Raw genomic sequence first — 20,134 nt, 5'->3', positions numbered from 1 at the left:
AGCAGCATTGGAATTGCATTCTCTTGTGTATTTCTACTGGTATTAGTGAATGGACAATGAAGAAATGTTACAATAGAATTAGTTAAATGCGTATGTTTCCTTTCCCTCAGCTGATAAAATTACATTTGAACCACTATGGATTGGACAGGATAGAATATTAGTCAGTTCTTTGTTATCTTTGTTCTGCAGCTCTTGCCTCTCATTAGTGTTCGTACTTCTGAGTCAGAAGATTACATTCTATTCTGTCTATTCATTTCAGTACTGAAGAGTGCTACATTGTCAGAGGCATGTTCTTTCAGATGGAGGTCCCTTATGTTGTACCATCTAAATCCAACCAAATGGTCAATTATCTCATTGGCAATCTCTGTGACCAGCATTGTGCAGTATTTGTCTATATGAAAACTGTTATCACATTTCAGAAGTAGCTATTGTATAAAATGCTAAATGTGTTTTGATAAAGTATTGTAAAAAAGTGAGTGCCGATTTACTTCTCCTGGTGAAAGTCCCAAACTTTGCTATGGTTTGCTTCGGAAAATATAACAATACCTGTTCATTGACTTACTGGCAAACTTGCACATGAAATCGCAATGTCATTCTGTTGAACAACTGTTACAACATACATGAATGGAATTCATCATACATGGTAGATGTTGGTCTAGCAAAAATAGTAAATGGACAACAGAGGAAGAAGCCATTTTAATTATCTTCCCTCACAAAAGGAAATAGCATGTCACCTTGCAAGTGATAATCTTTACTGGGAAGAAATCTGTATGGTGTATATTGTAACATGAAATGGATTGATGCTTCATAATTTATGGGATAAATAAGTTTTTCTTAATTTTGATGTTCCTCTTTCCACAGCTTTTGGAGTGGAAGTAAGAATGCTGAATGTAATTGCGGTGCTGGCTCTGCTCGTGATTGCAGAAGGTACCCCTCAAAATGAAACCGTGCAACCACTGAACCGTGGACTTCCTGATTCATCTATTGAATACAACTTGTGCCCCCTTCCAGACCAAGAGTATCCTTTCAGCACAGATATGGTCCCATCATACTGTGTCTGCATGCACTGCCAAGGGCCAAAAGGGGACCTAGGTCCTAAAGGGGACAGAGGAAACTCAGGACCACCAGGTACACTTGTAAAATTCTTCTTGGAGCTGCAAGTTGTTGAATAGCAGACAAAGGTGTTTTGGAAGAGCCTCATTATTAATTATAAGCTTATAGCAGTAACCTTATATACTGAACTACTATGTACAAAACTGAACTGCTTTGTATCAAGTAAAGAAAACCTGGAGTCCCACATCATCCAAAAGGGAGATAGTCATTTTAGCAGTGTGGATTGGAGATGCTGAACCATGTGGAGGTCCTGACACACATGATTACACATGCAATCGCCTGGCAAGTTTAAACTTCCAAAGGCCAATTACCTGGTGTCTGGAACCATCTGAAAACATTTCAAGTCTGAATTAGAACTGGAAACATTGGGGTTTTCCAATACAGTTACCTAAATAATCACCCAGGCAACCTTTGAAATATTAAAATCTGCTTTAAGTTCAAGATGACTATAAAACTGATCTCCTCTTAACTCAGTACTGACAACTCCTCCGTATTCAACACCCCTTGACCTAACAACTGGACATCCCATTCTTAGATTTACACTCCTCCAACACCATCTGAGCCCGATCTCACCTGATACCATCACCTAACTCTCTCCCTACCACCTTTTTAAATCATGCCTGATCAATCTGCCACCTTACCAACTGCACCACTTGCCATTCAACCACTCGTGGGAGAAGAGCTTATACCTGAAACATCAATTCTCTTGCTCAGTGGATGCTGCCTGACTCAATCACCCCTGGCAACTGCCAACACGCCATTCTGTCTGTCACGAGACGTAGGCAAAAGTGAATACTGCAGATGCTGGAAATCAGAGTCAAGATTAGAGTGGTGCTGGAAAAGCATAGCAGTCAGGCAGCATCTGAGGACCAGGAAAACCGATGTTTCGGGCAAAAGCCCTTCATCAGGAATGAATCTGGGAGTCTCGGAGGTGGAGAGATAAATGGGATCGAGTTGGGGCTGGGGGAAAGTAGTTGAAAGTGCAATAGGTGGATGGAGGTGGGGGTGAAGGTGATAGCTCAGAGAGGAGGGTGGAGCAGATAGGTGGGAAGGAAGATTGACAGATAGGACAGGTCATGAGGATGGTGCTGAGCTGGAAGGTTGGAACTGGGGTAAGGTGGGGGGAGGGGCAATGAGGAAACTGGTGATGCCATGTGGTTGAAGGGTCACGAGGCGGAAGATGAGGTGTTCTTCCTCCAGGTGTCGGGTGGTAAGGGAGTGTCGATGGAGGAGGCCCAGGACCTGCATGTCCTTTGCAGAGTGGGAGGGGGAGTTGAAATGTTCAACCACGGGGCAGTGGGGTTGATTGATGTGGGTCTGGGACTCACCTTAATGAAAAATTGGAAGTGAGGATCTAAGGAAGGCTTTAATTTCAGTTGGATTTGATAAAAATACTTTCAAAACGTTTTATGGCCTCCAATCAAATAGCAAAGAGCAAATTGGAAAAGGCAAGCAATTCTGTAATCAACTGCCATATGCTTTCGATGCTGCAAGACCCACTTTATGTCTACCCTCAGAAAATATCAATCCTACTGGGCCAATCAGGCAGACTTTGGGCAGTATACCAATAGATATACTCATAAGTATATCCCAAACTTGTTTGATATCAAGGGGCCAAGCAAAAGAAGAGCTAAACTCTATTCTCCAGAAAATAATTTTGTGGCTGTTCCATACATGAGACAAAAACCTGATGCATCATCCTCAACTGCACATGCAGGATTATGTACAGATGTCGACCCAACCCCAATTTGTAAAATTTTGTCTGTTTTCCTTTTCTTCTGTGAAATGTGAAATGTATAGTAATATATTACATATTGTAATGTGTATGATTATATTGCCAGACTAGTAACCTAGAGGCTTCAATTCATAATCTAGAGAATGTGTGACTAAATCCAATCAAGATAGTTTAAGAATTGAAATCAGGTTTTGTTTTTGAAAAGGTAACCTGGACATAAAAATCTGGTACCAGTTAAAATGACCATGAAGCTTTTGGATCAATGAAAACATCTGTTTGTCTAATATCTACTAAGGGAGGAAACATGTTATTCCCATATATTTTGATTTGCATACTATTGTGACAATCTACACACTGAGGTTGTATCAAACTACTGCAGAGAACAGCAAAAATAAACTGTCAAGCATCATATAGATTAGAATCTCTCCCGATTGAACAAATCCCTGTGAGGTAACCAAAGTGGGATTGATTGAAATCACTTGAAGCCCAAAACTCATAATTTATTTTGTGTATATTCCTTACGTTTTTTTGTCTTGCTCTTCATATAGAGAGCATGCTGTTAAGTTTATCTCAATTATTGCTTGGATTAGCAAATCAGCTGATGCAAATTAAAATTTGATTGTCCATATTTACACTATCATAACATGACAATGATATGAAAGAATGGTTGAAGGTGCTAGATATAAGACAGGACATGAGCTCTGACAACATGGGTAGCTAGATAGTTGCATAGTTAAGGTGTTGATGAACTAGTAAACCAAATGCCCAGGATAATATTCTGTGGCATGAATTTAAATCCTACCAAATGTAATTGAAGGAATTTAAATTCAGTTGAAAAATTCTACTCTCAGTAATGGTGGCCATGAACCTATCATATATACATCTGGTTTATTAATATCCTTTAGGGAAGGAAATCTGCAATCTTTGACCAGTAGGGCCTACATGTGACTCCATTCATTCAGTAACGTAGTTATCTCTTAACTGCCCACTGAAATGGCTAAGCAAGCAAGTCATTTCGAGGCATTTACTAGATGGACAATAAATGCTAGCATTGCCACTGACACCACATCTTATAAAAGAATAAATAATTTTTTAAAATCCCAGCAGGAGTACTGAACACTTATGTTCCCAAACTACAAGTACAAGGCCAAGCTATTCCAGTACAGCTACAACACTTGGATTTACCTGAGGTAAAGTAAAAGTGACTGGTCTTGACATCAAGGAACCAGTTGATTGAGTGTGCCATTAAGGGGGAATCTATTCACAACGTAAAGCAAGACAGTGATGTTGTTGGCAACTAATCACCCCACTCCCAGGTCACTGATGCAGGAGTTCATCAGCACATCGTAGACCCAGCCATCTTTAGTTTCTTCATTGATAACCTTTCGTTCATCATAACATCAGAAGTAGGAATGTTCACTGATAATTGTGGAATGTTCAGTGCCATTTGTTCCACTGAAATACTGAAACAGTTCATTTGCTTCGCATCAAGACCTGGACAATATAAAGGCTAGGTCTGTTAAGTATCAAGTAGCATTTGCACCTCACAAATGCCAGTCAATGATAATCTCCAACAGATAAATCTAACCATCTTCTCTTGCTCAAAGGCATTCCCATTGCTAAACTACCCCAGCATCAACATCCAGGGTTTACTATCGGCTAGAAATTGAACTACACCAGTCATTTAAATACAGTAGCTGCAAGTAGAGATCAGAGGCTGGGAATTCTGCAGCAAATAACTCACTTCCTGTCAGTCTCAAGTCCCTGGGAGAAACTGAGGACTGCAGATGCTGGAGATCAGAGTCAAAGAGTGTGGTACTGGAAAAGCACAGCCAGTCAGGCAGCATCCAAGTACCAAGAATGAAGGGCTGATGCTCGAAATGTTAACTCTCCTGCTCCTCAGATGCTGACTGACTGGCTATGCTTTTCAAACACTACACTCTTCCTCCCTGAAATCCCTGCAAACCACATACCATTATGATTTTAAGCTGCAATGCTATTCCTTCATTGTCACTGGATCTAAATTCGGGAACTACTTTCCTGAACATTCGGTAGGTGTGCCAAAAACAGGTTAATTGTGACAGTTCAAAGCAGCAGTTCACTGCCAACACCTAATTCCAATTAGAGATAATCAACCAACATTGGCTCAATCAGCAGTGCTGACACCCATGAGATAATTTTTTTAAAAAACAGTATTGTGCTTTCCCAGGAATTCTGTATTATGAAAATTTAAGGGGTTCAGTGACACAAGATTAGAACCACTAAAGATTGATTTTCATCATTTGAGTTATATATAGTTCAAAACATTGTGATCAATTGGAATTCACTGCAATGGGAATAGAATAGAAGTATGAGGTGATGCACTTTGGTAGGAAAAGCACAGACAGAAAATGCAAAACAGAGTGAACAAACCTAAAAGGGTGCAGGAGCACTGGGGCCTGGGTGTATCTATCCAGCTTATTGAAGGTTAAGAGAGCAGTTAATAAGGTGTACAGTACCATCAGCTTTATTAATAGGGGCACAGAGTGTAAGAACAAGGTTATGCTGAACTTGTATAAGACATTTATTACATCACAGCTGGAGTATTGTATACATTTCTGGGTGTCACACTATGGGAAGGATATGAGCACATTGGAGAGATGCAGAAGAGGTTTCTAAGATTGGTTTTAAAACAAGAAACTTCAGTTGTGAGAATAGATTGGAGAGGTTCGGACTATTCTAGTAAAGAAGAAAACCAAGAGGTAGTCTGATAGAAGTTTTCCAAATCATGATGCAGTGCTGATAGTGTGGATATGGAGAAATTGTTCCTGCTCTTAATAGGATGAAGACTTAAAGTCTTCATAGGCACAGACTTAAAGTAATCTAGAAATGAATCATATATAATCTGAGAAAACTCTTTTCCACACAATGAGTGATTCAGGTCTGGAATGCATGTCTGGAAGTGTGTGGATGCAATTCAATTGAGGCATTCACGAGCACCCTAGATGATTATTTGCTTAGAAATAATGTGCAAGTGTAGAGGAAAAGGCAGGAAAATGGCACTAAATCATGAAGCACTGTTGCAGACGCAAGCTGAACGATCTTCTTCTGTGCCGTAATACTTCTGTGATTCTGTATGGGAAATATTTAACTTGTTTGGATTGCAAACAATGAGAGTAAATGTATAGGTTTTGTCCATTGGACTTTTATATAATGAAAGTGAAATGAGAGGGTTTAGACTGTAGGAATCTTCATAGTGCGAGAAATGGACGCAGAGATGTACTTTTATGTTTCTCTATTGAACAAACTGACATTTATGTTTTTTTCTGGCAGGAAAGCCCGGCTTGCCTGGCATGAAAGGAACTATGGGACCAGTAGGTCACATAGGCCCAAGAGGCTTTAGAGGGATAAAAGGTTTGCATTTATTATCTTTGTATATGTGTAATGAATCATTATGAAATTGATAAATTGTATTGAATTAGAATCCCTATTGTGTGGAAACAGGCCCTTCAGCCTAACAAGTCCACACCAACCATCCAAAGAGTATCCCACCTAAACCAATTCCCCTACATTTGCCCCTGACTCATGCACCTAACCTATACATCCCTGAACACTATGGACAATTTAGCATGGCCACGTCACCTAACCTGCACATCTTTGGATTGTGGGAGGAAACCAGAGCACTCTGTAGAAACCCACAGGGAAAATGCCAACTTCACACTGATAGTCACCTGAGCCTGGAATTGAACCTGGATCCCTGGTGCTGTGAAGTAGCAGTGCTAGCCACTGTGCCACCCCATTCAACTCACTCTGATGTAATAATTGCATTGCTAATTAATCCAACAAAAATGAATCCTTATCTGCACTAATTTTTTGCCTTTTAACCCAGTAAATTTTATTTTTGTTTTATTATGAGAGGTATAGCCTGTCCAGTGTATAATCTTTCAAATTTCTAAAATATGTGTCTCAGGATCTAAACTGAACAGTAGTCATTCAAAATTCTATAATTACACAAATATTTTGTAGCAAAATTCAATACAGCTTTTTGTTAGGAGTCTGCAAATCATGTTTAATAATGCTCTAACTAAAGCAAAATACTGCTGATGCTATAAATCTGAAGTAAATGAAGTAAATGCTGGAGAAATTCACCAGTTCTGGCAGCATCTGTGGAAAGAAGTAGAGTTAACTTTTCAAATCTGATATGATTCTTCATAACATTTTTTTGAGGATGTTACTTGTAGTACAGATAAAAGACAATCAGGGGATGTAATATATCGGATTTCCAGAAGGTTTTTGATAAAGTCTCACAAAGGTTAATAAATAAAATTAGAGAACATAGGATTGGATGTAATGTATTGGTGTAGATTAAGAATTGGTTCATAGACAAAAACAGAGAACAGAAATAAATATGTCATTCTTAGAATGACGGGATGTTACTAGTAGGATACCATAAGTATCACTGTTGGGGCCATAGCTGATCACAGTATATATAAATGATTTGGATATGGAGACTAAATGTAATATTTCAAAATCATTTTAAACAAAGAAGATGCAAAGAGATTTGGACAGGCTAAATGAATGGGCAGGAATATGATAGATGGAATATAAAGTAAATGAGTGCAAAATAATCTACTTTGGTTAAAAAAATGTATGACAGAAAATATCTGAAATGTTGAGAGGTGGGAGTGTTGTTGTCCAAAGCAACCCCAGGGTATCATTGTTCATGAATCACTGCATCTGCAGCAAATAATTAGGAAAGCAAACACTATGTTGGCCTTCAACACAAGGAGACTTTACTTTTGGGGTAAAGAGTTATTGTTACAATTGTATAGAATGTCAGACGACATGTGGAGTATTATGTGCAGTTTTGGCCTCCTCATCAAAAGAAGGATATACTTGCCGTGGAGGGAATGCAATGGAGATTTACCAAGCTAATCCCTGGGATGCTGAGATTGTCTTATGCAGCCCAAAGATGTGCAGGTTAAGTGAATTGACCATACTAAATTGCCCATAGTATTAGTGTTAGTGCCATAGTGTTAGTTGCATTAGTCAGGGGTACATATAGGGTAGGGGAATGGGTCTGGGGTGGCTTACTCTTCAGAAGGTTGGTATGGACTTGTTGGGCCAAATGGCCTGTTTCCATACTTTAGGGAATCTAAACTAATCCAACTGATTAAACACTTTCTGGTATTTATCAGTCCCTTTCCATAGCTCAGCTAAATGTTCTCATAGGGTGGACTAGTAATGGAGTATCGCAACCAAATCTTTCACATATTCCTGCAACTCACCCTCATTATTGCTCTAGGCTTTGATTTCATGATGTTACAGTGGAAAAGGACATGGATGATATAAAATTTAGGAAAATAGATGGTGACATCTTGAAAACTGTCCATATTACAGAAGAGGAAGTGCTGGATGTCTTGAAACTCATAAAGGTGGATAAATCCCCAGGACCTGATCAGGTGTACCCTAGAACTCTGTGGGAAGCTAGGGAAGTGATTGCTGGGCCTCTTGCTGAGATATTTGTATCATCGTTAGTCATAGATGAGCTGCCGGAAGACTAGAGGTTGGCTAACGTGGTGCTACTATTTAAGAAAGTTGGTAAGGACAAGCCAGGGAACTAAAGACCAGTGAGCCTAACGTCAGTTGTGGGAAAGTTATTGGAGGGAATCCTGAGGTGCAGCATGTACATGTATTTGGAAAGGCTAGTGCTGATTAAGGATAGTCTACATGGCTTTGTCTGTATGAAATCATGTCTCACAAACTTGATTGATTTTTTTTGAATAAGTAACAAAGAGGATTGATGATGTTAGAGCAGTAAACATGATTTACATGGACTTCAGTAAGGTGTTCGACAAGGTTCCACATGGGAGACCGGTTAGCAAGATTAGATATCATGGAATTCAGGAAGAACTAGCCATTTGGATACAGAACTGTCTCAAAGGTAAAACAGGGTGGTGGTGGACGGTTGTTTTTCAGACTGGAGGCCTGTGACCAGTGGAGTGCCACAAGGATCTGTCCTGGGTCCACAACTTTTCATCATTTATATAAATGATTTCGATGTGAGCTTATGAGGTATAGTTAGTAAGTTTGCAGATGACACCGAAATTGGAGGTGTAGTGGACAGCGAAGGTTACCTTAAATTACAATGGGATCTTGATCAGATGAGCCAATGGGCTGAGGAGTGGCAGATGGAGTTTAATTTAGATAAATAACGAGGTGCTGCATTTTGGCACAGCAAATCTTAGCAGGACTTATACACTTAATGCTAAGGTCCTCGGGAGTGTTGGTGAACAAAGAAACCTGGGAGTGCAGGTTCAGAGCTCCTTGAAAGTAGAGTCACAGGTGGATAGGATAGTGAAGAAGGTGTTTGTTATGTTTTCCTTTATTGGTCAGAGTATTGCGTACAGGACTTTGGTGGTCATGTTGCAGCTGTACAGGATATTGGTTAGGTCAGTTTTGGAATATTGCATACAATTCTGGTCTCCTTCCTATCGGAAAGATGTTGTGAAACTTGAAAGGGTTCAGAAAAGTTTTACAAGGATGTTGCCAGGGTTGGAGGATTTGAGGGAGAGGTTGAATAGGCTTGGGCTGTTTACCCTGGAGCGCCAGAGGCTGAGGGGTGATCTTATAGAGGTTTATAAAACCATGAGGGGCATGGATAGGGTAAATAGATAAGGTCTTTTCCCTGGGGTGGGGAAGTCCAGAACTAGTCGCCATAGGCTAGGGTGAGAGCCAAAGGGGCAACTTGTTCATGCAGAGGGTGGTACGTGTGTGGAATGGGCTACCAGAGGAAGTGGTGGAGGCTGGTATAACAACAACATTTAAAAGGCATCTGGATGGGTGTTTGAATAGGAAGGATCTGGGGAGATATGGGCTGGGTGTTGGCAGGTGGGACTAGATTGTGTTGGGATATCTGGTCAGCATGGACGAGTTGGACTGTTTCTGTTCTGTACATCTCTATGACTCTTTAACTAAATGCTCACCAATTTTCTTTCTCCTGTCAGCAAAGGTCTGTCAGGAGGGAAACAAAATGGAGGAATGGTTATTTGCCAAATCAGATTTGATCAAACTGGTATTGTTTTCTGTCTGAGGAATTTTCTCTCCCTTACGTCAACTACATGGGTGGCTTGAAGATTTCTTCCATTATCTCCCTGGTACAATTTATGTCTATGACATTTCTTCCAGTATTGCAACCCTCCAAAGGAGTTCCCATTATATAATCTTCACATTCATTGCATCTGGTAGTATCTCATAATGTTGCAAGTGTTTACCTCCCTCTAAAGCTCTGGTTTTGTCAACCCTGCTCTCTGGAAGTGGTGTCATCACATGTGGTATCATTGGAAAAGGAAGTACCAATCCCATCAATTTTAGATATTTCTTTTCATAATCTGTTCATATAGAATATATCAGTACCAAACCTTTGAGCTGAAAACAGTGTGGTTTTTGTCCTTAGTCAATGTTTCCAAATGGTCATTAGTAACTCATGAGGACTCTTTTTCAAACATTTGACTCTTATTTTCACAGGCACGTCCTATCAATGAGGAATGATACATGATACACACATAATTCTTCACAGCTTCATCTGTGGCATTTCTGTCCTGCTTGCTGAGTTTGTTAGTTTGAACATGATACTCCAACTGCTCCACGATGCTTATTGGGTAGACTAATTAATTTGGCGCTCTTTTAGTTCAGAGTCCTGATTGATATTTTCTCTAGTCAAATGCCCCCTATTTTCCTCTTAAGTTTTTATATTCTTACTTAGAGAAATCAAATCTAAACTTTTAAGTAATGAGGTGCTCTTGTTAAATATTTTGTTCCTTATTTATCTAGTTTCGTCCTCTGAAAACATGTAGTTCTGTTTCCAACGTATTATCCCCAAAGTCTGGGCTAATGGCTTGATCCAGCACTTGACTCAATGGCTGCTCTTGCAAACTCTTTGTCCTTTTACCACACCAATCTGGAAATCCTATCTTCATTATGATTATCTTCCATGGTACAACTCCATGATATACATCATGGTTCTGGTGGGTATTTTTGCGGTGGGTATCAACACTAACTATTCGAGAGACCAGACAGCTATTTGGGACACTCCAGTGTCTGACTCTCGGGGGTGGATACTTATGTCTGAATATTATGTTGACTTGGGTGCTTCTTTGGCAATATCTGTATTGTGGCCTCCGATCCATATCATTTCAGATTTCCGGTGTTCCCGGATCATTTTTATTTTTACGCTCTATTTCCCTTCTAGCCCATGAGTGAGATGAGTTTTGCCAAGTTTCCCATTCATGGGTTACCTTTCTCAATAATATTGAAGTATTAAAATGTTTCAGATAGACATAAAAGATCCTCCAGTTCTCCCTTTGCCTGTACTTAACCAGTGACTAATTCTCATTAAGTGTTTTTCATCTTATTCTCTTAGTTGTTCAAGTCAAAATTTGCCTTTCACTATATTCAATTTGATATATTCAATTGAACTACACCCAAGTTGACTTGATTTCATTCTCATTCTAAGTGGGGATTCCATTCGTATCATTTTATCTCAATCAGGAGCTCTGGAGAAATATTGATGCCTAATAAAGAAAATATTTCATCATATTTCAAATCAGAAATTCCAATGTGGTTGCAAGCATTAGCCTATTTTGCTTGTTTGTTCTTTATATTTGTTTTCTCATAAGGAACTTGTTTGATTATCCAAGTAACAATTGTTGCACTGAGCAGTTTTGTTAGTTTCTAATTAATTTCTTCCCAAAATAACTTTTTCTTTTTATATATAAATTAAAAGTTGCCCCTTAAATCCTTTTCATATCTTTCCCCTCTCACCCTAAACCTATGCTTCCAGTTCTGGATTCCCCCCAGTTCAGGGATAAGACCTTGGGAATTTATTCTATCCACACTCCTCATGATTTTATAAATCTCTCTAAGGTCACCCCTCAGCCTCTGATGCTCCAGGGAAAACAACCCCAGCCTATTCGGCCTCTCTCTATAGCTCAAATCCTGACAACACCCTTGTAAATCTTTTCTGAATATGTTCAGGTTTCACAACATCTTTTTGATAGGAAGGAGACCAGAATTGCACGCAATATTCCAAAATTGGCCGAACCAATGTCCTGTACAACTACAACATGACCTCCCAACTCCTATACTTAATGCACTGACCAATAAAAGGAAAGCATACCAAATGCCTTCTTTAATGTCCTATATACCTGTGACTTCACTTTCAAGAAACTATGAACCTGCACTCCAAGGTCTCCTTATTCAGCAACACTCCCCAGGACCTTACCATTAAGTGTATAAGTCCTGATCTGATTGTTTTTCCAAAATGCAATACCTCATATTTATCTGAAGTAAACTCCCCATCTGCCACTTCTCAGCCATTGGCCCATCCGATCAAGATCCCATTGTACTTTGAGGTAACCTTCTTTGCTTTCCACTGTGCCTTCAATTTTGGTGTCATCTGCAAACTTACTATACCTTATATGTTCTCGTCCAAATCATTTATATAAATGACAAAAAGTAGTGGACCCAGCACTGATCCTTGTGGCACACCACTGATCACAGTCTGAAAAGCAACCCTCCACCACCACCCTCTGTCTACCTTCAAGCCAGTTCTGTATCCAAATGGCTAGTTCTCCCTGTATTGCATGAGATCTAACCTTGCTAATCAGTCTTCTGTGAAGAACCTTGTTGAACACCTTACTGAACTCCATATACTGAACTCTTTGTTACTTCTTCAAAAAACTCAATCAAGTTCATAAGACATGATTTCCCATGCATAAATCAATGCTGACTATCCCTAATCAGTCCTTGCTTTCCAAATACATGTACATGTTATCCTTCAGGATTCCCTCTAACAACTTGCCCACCAGTCTATCATTCCCTGGCTTTTCCTTACCAACTTTCTTAAATAGTGGCACATGTTAACCAACCTCCAGTCTTCTGGCACCTCACCTGTGACTATTGATGATACAAATACCTCAGCAAGAGGCCCAGCAATCACTTCCCTAGCTTTTCACAAAGTTCTAGGGTCCCCCATTTGTGTTTCAAGGCAACCAGCATCTCCTCTTATGTAATATGGATATTTGTCAAGATGTCACCATCTATTTTCCCACATTCTATATCTTCCATGTCCTTCTCTACAGTAAACACTGATGCAAAAAACTTGTTTAGTAACTCCCCCATCTCTGTGGCTCCACACATAGTCTGCCTTGCTGATTATTCAGGGGCTCTGTTCTCTCCCTAGTTACCCTTTTGTCCTTAAAGTATTTATAAAAACTCTTTGGAATCTCCTTAACCCTATTTGCCAAAACTATCTCATGTCCCCTTTTTGCCCTCCTGATTTCCCTCTTAAGTATACTTTTATTGCCTTTATACCTTAAGGATTCACTCACTCTCTCCTGTCTATACCTGGCATATGTTTCCTCTTTTTCTTAACCAAAACATCAATTTCTCTAATCGTCCAGCATTCCCAACACCTACCAGCCTCTCCTTTCACCCTAACAGGAATATACTGTCCCTGGACTCTCGTTATCTCATTTCTGAAGGCTTCCCATTTTCCAGCCGTCCCTTTACCTGCGAACATCTGCCTCCAATCAGCTTTCAAAAGTTCTTGCCTACTACCATCAAAATTAGCCTTTCTCCAAAGTTAGAACTTCAACTTTTAGATCCAGTTTATCCTTTCCATCACTATTTAAAAACTAACAGAATTATGGTTGCAGGCCCCAAAGTGCTCCCCCACTGATACCTCAGTCATCTGCCCTGCCTCATTTCCCAAGAGTAGGTCCAAGTTTTGCACTTTCTTTAGCAGGTACATCCACATTCTGAGTCAGAACGTTTTCTTGTACACACTTAAATTCCTCTCCATCTAAACCCTTAATACTGTGGCAGTCCCAGTCTATGTTTGGAAAGTTAAATCCCCAACCATAATCACCCTATTATTCTTAAAGGTAATTGAAATCTCCTGACAAATTTGTTTCTCAATTTCCCACTAACTATTAGGTGGTCTATAATACAATCCCAATAAGGTGATCATCCCTTTTCTTATTTCTCAGTTCCACCCAAATAACCTCCCTGGATGTATTCCCAGGAATATCCAACCTAAGTACAGCAGTAATGCTATCCCTCATCAAAAACATCACTCCCCCCCCACCCCAGATTTGCCCCCACCCCCTTTCTATCCTTCCTATTACATTTCTAACCTGAACATTAAGCTGCCAGTTCTGTCCATCCCTGAGCCACGTTTCTATAATTGCTAAGAGATTAATTTTCATTCCAATTTTATGCAGAGACATTTTGAAATAACTCCACAGAGGCCAGGATGCCATCACCCTTTATTTACACATGGAGAATCCTTGACACTGATCCAACTTCATCAGAGCCAACTCTCTGATGAAGTTAACAGAAACTCTGATACTCTTATTTACATCTGTAAGCAAGGACTCCCTGATTGGACCAGATTAACAGCCTCAATCAGGGAACTCTTATTCTATGAGGTTCACCTGGCTGACCTCTTTACAATCACTACATCCCTTACCCTCTGAGTCTGAGGACATAGGCCAGTTCTTTCTGTTTTGTAGCTCCCCCTTGGGCTTTTTCGCACTGGGTCAGGTTCCTCCAATTCTGCCTTTGATCCAGGCAGTGTGTAGTGCACACAGAGGCTGTGCACTCTTGCACCAGGAGCTTCTCGGAAGAAATTCATTCTCTTCTGGTGGTAAAGGTATTGAGGAGGTGACACCTGTTGTGTCCATCTTGGATTCCAAAGTATTGTCAACATGGAAAGGGAAAACCATGGGAAATGTAATTGGAGAGCCGTTTTGTTCTCGCATCATTTGTGAGTTTGTAGCTTTCATATGGTCCACATGCTTGTTCAACACCATCCCACCACAGGAACTTTATGCACCACTGGAACTGACCTCACATTGACCATACCTTTTACCCATGCAGGGTCATTGCTGTGGTTCCTACACCAAACTTCATCGTCTTTCATAAACTTTCTTTTCCACTTAAGAGTCTTAGTGGAGTCATTGTTTCTGATATGATTTCATCCAGTGGAATGATGTCAGAAATCTTGAGCCCACCTCAAAGATGACTATTGCAAGCACATTTCTTCGGAAGCGTGCTTTTCTCTCATCACCACTGAAATAACTCCACAGAGGCCAGTATCCCCTCACCAAACCCCTCTTCATTTACACATGGAGAGGACTTGACACTGATACAACTCCATCAGAGCCGGCTGTCAGAGTGACCAGAATGCTTGATAGTCCTCTTTATGTCTGCCAGGGAGGGTGCCCTGATTAGCTCAGATTAACAGCCCCAGTCAAAGAACTCATATTCTACGAGCTCCACCTGGCTGACGTTTACAATCATTCCACATTTCCTCTGCATTAAATCCACAACAGCTTTTAAATATGCAGGATTAGATCACATGGGGATGATGATCTCTGCTGGCTTGAAAGGACAGATACCAAAGGACAATCCTATAAAATACAGATACAAAAATACTTATACAAAAGTACTTTTCTCTATCTTGTCTTTTTTCAACAGCAATCTCTGTTATTGTGGCACTCTCAAATTAATTTCTATGATCTCTGACTCCTACCTAAGTCTAATTTTTTCACAGTCCTTATCAGTACAGGCAGATAAGTAGAACTCTCCAAGCTCTGTTATGTTTCAGGTTCTGGAATATTCACTTCTGGGATAAGCCTCTTCCTGGTTTGCCCAATCCTCTTCCTGGTTGGCTTACCACTGAAAAATGTAATCCTTTTCTAGGTCTCCTAGTTCTGGTCCATTATTCAATGACACACAACAACTTGGATACATTTTCACTTCCTGTGGCAAAACTGCCACAGTCTGACTAAATCATATGGCTGCTCTCTCATTAGAAAGAGATGGCTAGTGGTGGTTTAACTGGAGGGTCACCATGCTTCAGGTGATGGGAAAGGTTGAGAAAGAGAGTCCGTCAAGGTAATGTCACAAGATGTAGGAATTTAAGACATGCAATTGAGTCATTCTACATCGCAACCAACCATTCAGACCCTTTATTGCATGACTAAACAATACTATGTATTTATAATGACATAGGTTGTTTAGCAGTTCCACAATCCAAGATCTGCCTCAGGCAGTTATTCCACCAACAGATCTCTACAGCATGGTTTTCGAGTTGGTGACCAAATTGCGCTAACTGTCTGCAACACCAAGTCCTTTTTACAGATTGCTTATACACTTCTGTTGCTGTGAATGTACCATAGTAATTTCCTTTTTAATGTCCAGCATGCAGAACCTCACCACAACCAGTTTATGAAAAAGAAATTAAAGCACAATTACATAATTTAGTGATTAGTACAATACAAAAAAAAGTGAATAACCTTACAGAACCTTTGTGTGTGTTGTGTTTACATTAGATTATGGTATTAATAATATCAAAGAGTATGGGGGATAGTACAGGAAAATGGAATGCCATAGATAATTAGGCATGATCCAGTTGAATGATGGAGCAACCTTGATGAACTGAATGATCTCTTCCTACTCCTATTTTCCTATGTTTTAATAACTGATATAATAGCAAACAACATCCTGAGTTTGTTGATTTCAGTTAGGGTGCTGCAATCAGCTCCAAACATAATGGCTATTCAGGAACCAATGCAGGAGGATGTTTCTATATGTTTATTGAATGGAGATAGAATTAGGCTTGTCTTTGATGCCATCCATAGTCAAATACTCTGAAGTACACTTCTGAATAGTGCTAACTTGAGTTGAGTTACTGATGAGTTATCATCCTTGTTATATTGTGCAACTACAAAAGTCACCCATTCAGGAGAAAGGGAATGGAAAGAATGATGTATGCTTTATATACTTCTTAAAGATGTTGACTTGAGGTAAAATTGACAGAGCTTTCCGTCTGTAACTCAAGATGAATGATTGCGAATTGACAGCCCCCTTTCGAAAGTAACCCATTTATTATATCATGAAGTCAAAGGAAAAGTTAATTGCACAGTATGTAAAAGAGTCACCTGTGTTGTTTTACCTAAGACCAATATTTGAGATCTGAGAAAATGCAGAACCATACCTGTTTAGAAGAGGGGTGTTGAGACTGGAGCAATATACTTTACTGTCCTAAGTAAGATAATACAATTCTGTCTGTAACATATTAATTTTAAAATATTCACCATAAGTCTGTACCAGTTGTATTGTACTATTTTGCTGTAATTCTGCATCCACCACTTAAATAATCTAACAAATACCAAGTAAAATGTCATCACCAGGGCTGGTACTTTGAAATGTGTGTAATTTAAATTTATTTTTTTTTCTTCTAATTGCAGGACAGAAAGGTGCTCGAGGGCCAAGAGGCATGATGGGACTCAAGGGGATTCGAGGACGTAGGGGGTTCCGCGGACTTAGAGGTAAGTTGCAGAAATATTTAATTCTCACTTGTATTTACACTTTTTCTTTTCTTATCTTGTGAAACTCAGGAAAGGAGTTGCACCTTACAGAGACAAGGAGAGAAAATCAAGTTGAAACAAACAACATTGATTGATTTTCTTATTTGAGATCTGAGAAAATGCAGAACCATACCTGTTTAGAAGAGGGGTGTTGAGACTGGAGCCAAATAAATCTGACACTTACAGAGTTATGTAGCAGAATGGATAATGCATTGAGAATGCATTAATCTTCAAAGACATTAAAGATATCAGTAGATAGCATTTCCATTGGAATTCTCTATTGCCCACCACTGCCAGCTAATATTTTGGTTATGATACTACCACCAAAACCTCTCTCTAAATTGGGTCTAATGCCCATTTTTTCAAGGAACTGACTTCTGCTTCTCACCCACCTGCACACACTGGTCATAAGACATGGGCAGTGTATTATCTGGGTCTGTTGGCTTGTTAAGATGCTCAATTGTCCATATCCTTTCTATTTAAAAGGCAGGTGAGCTGCTGATTTCAGCGATTACCTGCCTTCTGATTTATGCAGACTGGGTCAGGGGTGGATGGAAACTGGGTTCTCTCACCACCAATATATTTACGCTGCTCCCCCATCTTTCACTAAAACATGCCCTGCTTGGGGTGATAAATCCCAGCCCATGGCACCAATAAAGTATTTTCTTCTCTGATTATTTGTTATACATTTAACATAATTTCATTAACTCCTATCAGAATGCCTTCTATTAATAACTTTTCATATTTTGTTTCTAGGTCCAAGGGGTAACCCAGGCGCTAATGGACTGCCAGGTCTTAAGGGAACTGCAGGTTTACCTGGCCAATGTCCAACTACTTGCCAGACATTAAAAGGAGATACAGGACCCAAAGGAGATAGAGGCCCCCATGGCCCAAAAGGGGAAATGGGTGAAATTGGTTTGACTGGGCCTGTTGGCAGCAAAGGCGAAACAGGAATCCCTGGACTGAAAGGGGACAGAGGAGATAAAGGAGTAAAAGGTCATCAGGGGGAACAAGGTATTTGTGCCTGTGTGGATGGAGAGAAAGGTGAACGTGGAAGTATTGGAGCCGCTGGACCACAGGGAAACAAAGGAGATCTAGGGCCAAAGGGTGAACAAGGAAAAAGAGGTGAACAAGGAGACAAAGGTGAACCGGGCAAAGAAGGTGAGATAGGACCACCCGGCCCATGTGTTCCTACTATCCAATCTGCATTCTCTGCTGGACGAAGTCCTGAAGAAGGCTTACCGAATCCATTTTTTCCTATACCATTCACAGTTGTTTTCTACAACATCCAAGGACATTTCAATCCTGCAGTTGGAGTTTACATTGCACCAGTCAATGGAACATATATATTTAGTTATCATTTGTCGATAGATGAAAATCCTGTTAAACTGGGGTTATTCATAAACCGTAAATTAATTATCAAAACAGCTAACAAAGTTAGCAGGGATCACGTTTCCCAAACTTTAATAGTACACCTTGAAGCAGGGGACAAAATATGGTTACAAGTAAAGGATTCTAATTTCAATGGCATATTTGCAGACCAGGATACAGACAGCACATTCAGCGGCTTTTTACTCTATCCCGATTCCTGTTATCCAGCTATTTCCAGGGGAACAGTGCCAGGATTTTCAGGAGGTTCTGATTATTACAATCCTGACTTTAATAGTAAAAACCCAACACATTCTGAAGATGATGGCTCTGGTTCTGGCTCTGGTTCTGGCTACTACTCTGGTTCGGGGTCTGGCACTGGTTTTGAATATGGCTCTGGCTCCGGCTCAGGGTCTGGTTCCGGCTCCGGTTCTGGCTCTGGCTCTGGCTCTGGCTCCGGCTCTGGCTCCGGCTCCGGCTCTGGCTCTGGCTCTGGCTCAGGCTCCGGCTCCGGCTCCGGCTCTGGCTCTGGCTCTGGCTCCGGCTCCGGCTCTGGCTCTGGCTCCGAAACCGGCCCCGGCGCTGGTTCTGGTTTTGATTCATATGAGCCCATGCCTACAAATGCCAGTAAAGCCCCATAATAGGAACAAATAGATTTTTAAATCCCGCAGGGACCCACAATCAAAAACTCAAGGCCATCAACTTCAAGATGGCAGTTATCACTACAGTTGCATTTTCAACCATATTCACCAATTAAGCTAACTAGTTCAAAAAGGAAGCATCCAAAATATTGATTGAAATAATTGTCAAATCATGAAACAAGGCTTGTAGTTCTTTGTTTATGTTGCACTGCGAACAAACCAATATTACAATTTGTTAACTAGGAATGAAAACATAGCATTTTTTCTCCCTTCTGAACTCTGACAAATTTAACTTTTTCACACAAATTTGGGTATCTAAAAACAAGATATATTTCAGGTATGACATATATGCTGTTAATTCCTGTGTTTGATTCCTTCACATGCTACTTTTGAACTAGGCCTTTACCTCATTAACTGTGCAAGCTTAGTTATTAGATAGTGTCAGTCAGTGTAAATCAAGAATCTGGATCCATTGCTGCATCAAAAATTTTTCATCCTAAATATGTGGGTAGGAAGTATGGTTCAGACACTGCTCAGCCTACCTAGGCCACGTCTCTTTCAGAGAATGTACCAATTAGAATAAAAATCTGAAAATGTATGTTGTTTGTTTTGGTTTCTCTCAAATTAGCTCTGTCTTAAACACATGAACATGAAAATGTATCACGCAACATATTTTAATTTTCCTGTTTGTTATTTCAATGGGAGTTGAAACACTGGAACAAACTGGACTTGGAAAGCCTATTTTTGCCAAACCTAGATTTTAATCAAAACAAAAACAGAAATTGTTGGAGAAACTCAGCAGGAGAAAGCAAAGTTAATGTTTGGGTTCTGATGATCCCCTTTCAGAACTTCAAAGTCTG

The 20,134-nt window shown here is 40.0% G+C and overlaps 1 protein-coding gene across 1 annotated transcript in view; it reads left to right on the top strand.

Annotated features, from left to right (window-relative positions):
• LOC140479096 (uncharacterized) overlaps positions 1 to 19,819 on the top strand; it is a 62,133-nt gene extending 42,314 nt beyond the window's left edge. Inside the window, exons 2-5 of the mRNA XM_072572964.1 lie at positions 862 to 1,128; positions 6,161 to 6,241; positions 17,146 to 17,226; positions 18,022 to 19,819. Coding sequence (XP_072429065.1) covers positions 882 to 1,128; positions 6,161 to 6,241; positions 17,146 to 17,226; positions 18,022 to 19,274 — 1,662 coding nt within the window. The 5' untranslated portion in view covers positions 862 to 881 and the 3' untranslated portion in view covers positions 19,275 to 19,819. The remainder of the gene's footprint in view (positions 1 to 861; positions 1,129 to 6,160; positions 6,242 to 17,145; positions 17,227 to 18,021) is intronic.
• The last annotated feature ends 315 nt before the right edge of the window (positions 19,820 to 20,134 follow it).

Source organism: Chiloscyllium punctatum, chromosome 6 (genome assembly GCF_047496795.1).
Source record: "Chiloscyllium punctatum isolate Juve2018m chromosome 6, sChiPun1.3, whole genome shotgun sequence".
Taxonomy (NCBI): Eukaryota; Metazoa; Chordata; class Chondrichthyes; order Orectolobiformes; family Hemiscylliidae; genus Chiloscyllium; species Chiloscyllium punctatum.
The sequence above is the reverse complement of the archived record's forward strand: the minus strand, read 5'-3'. Positions and strand labels throughout refer to the sequence as shown.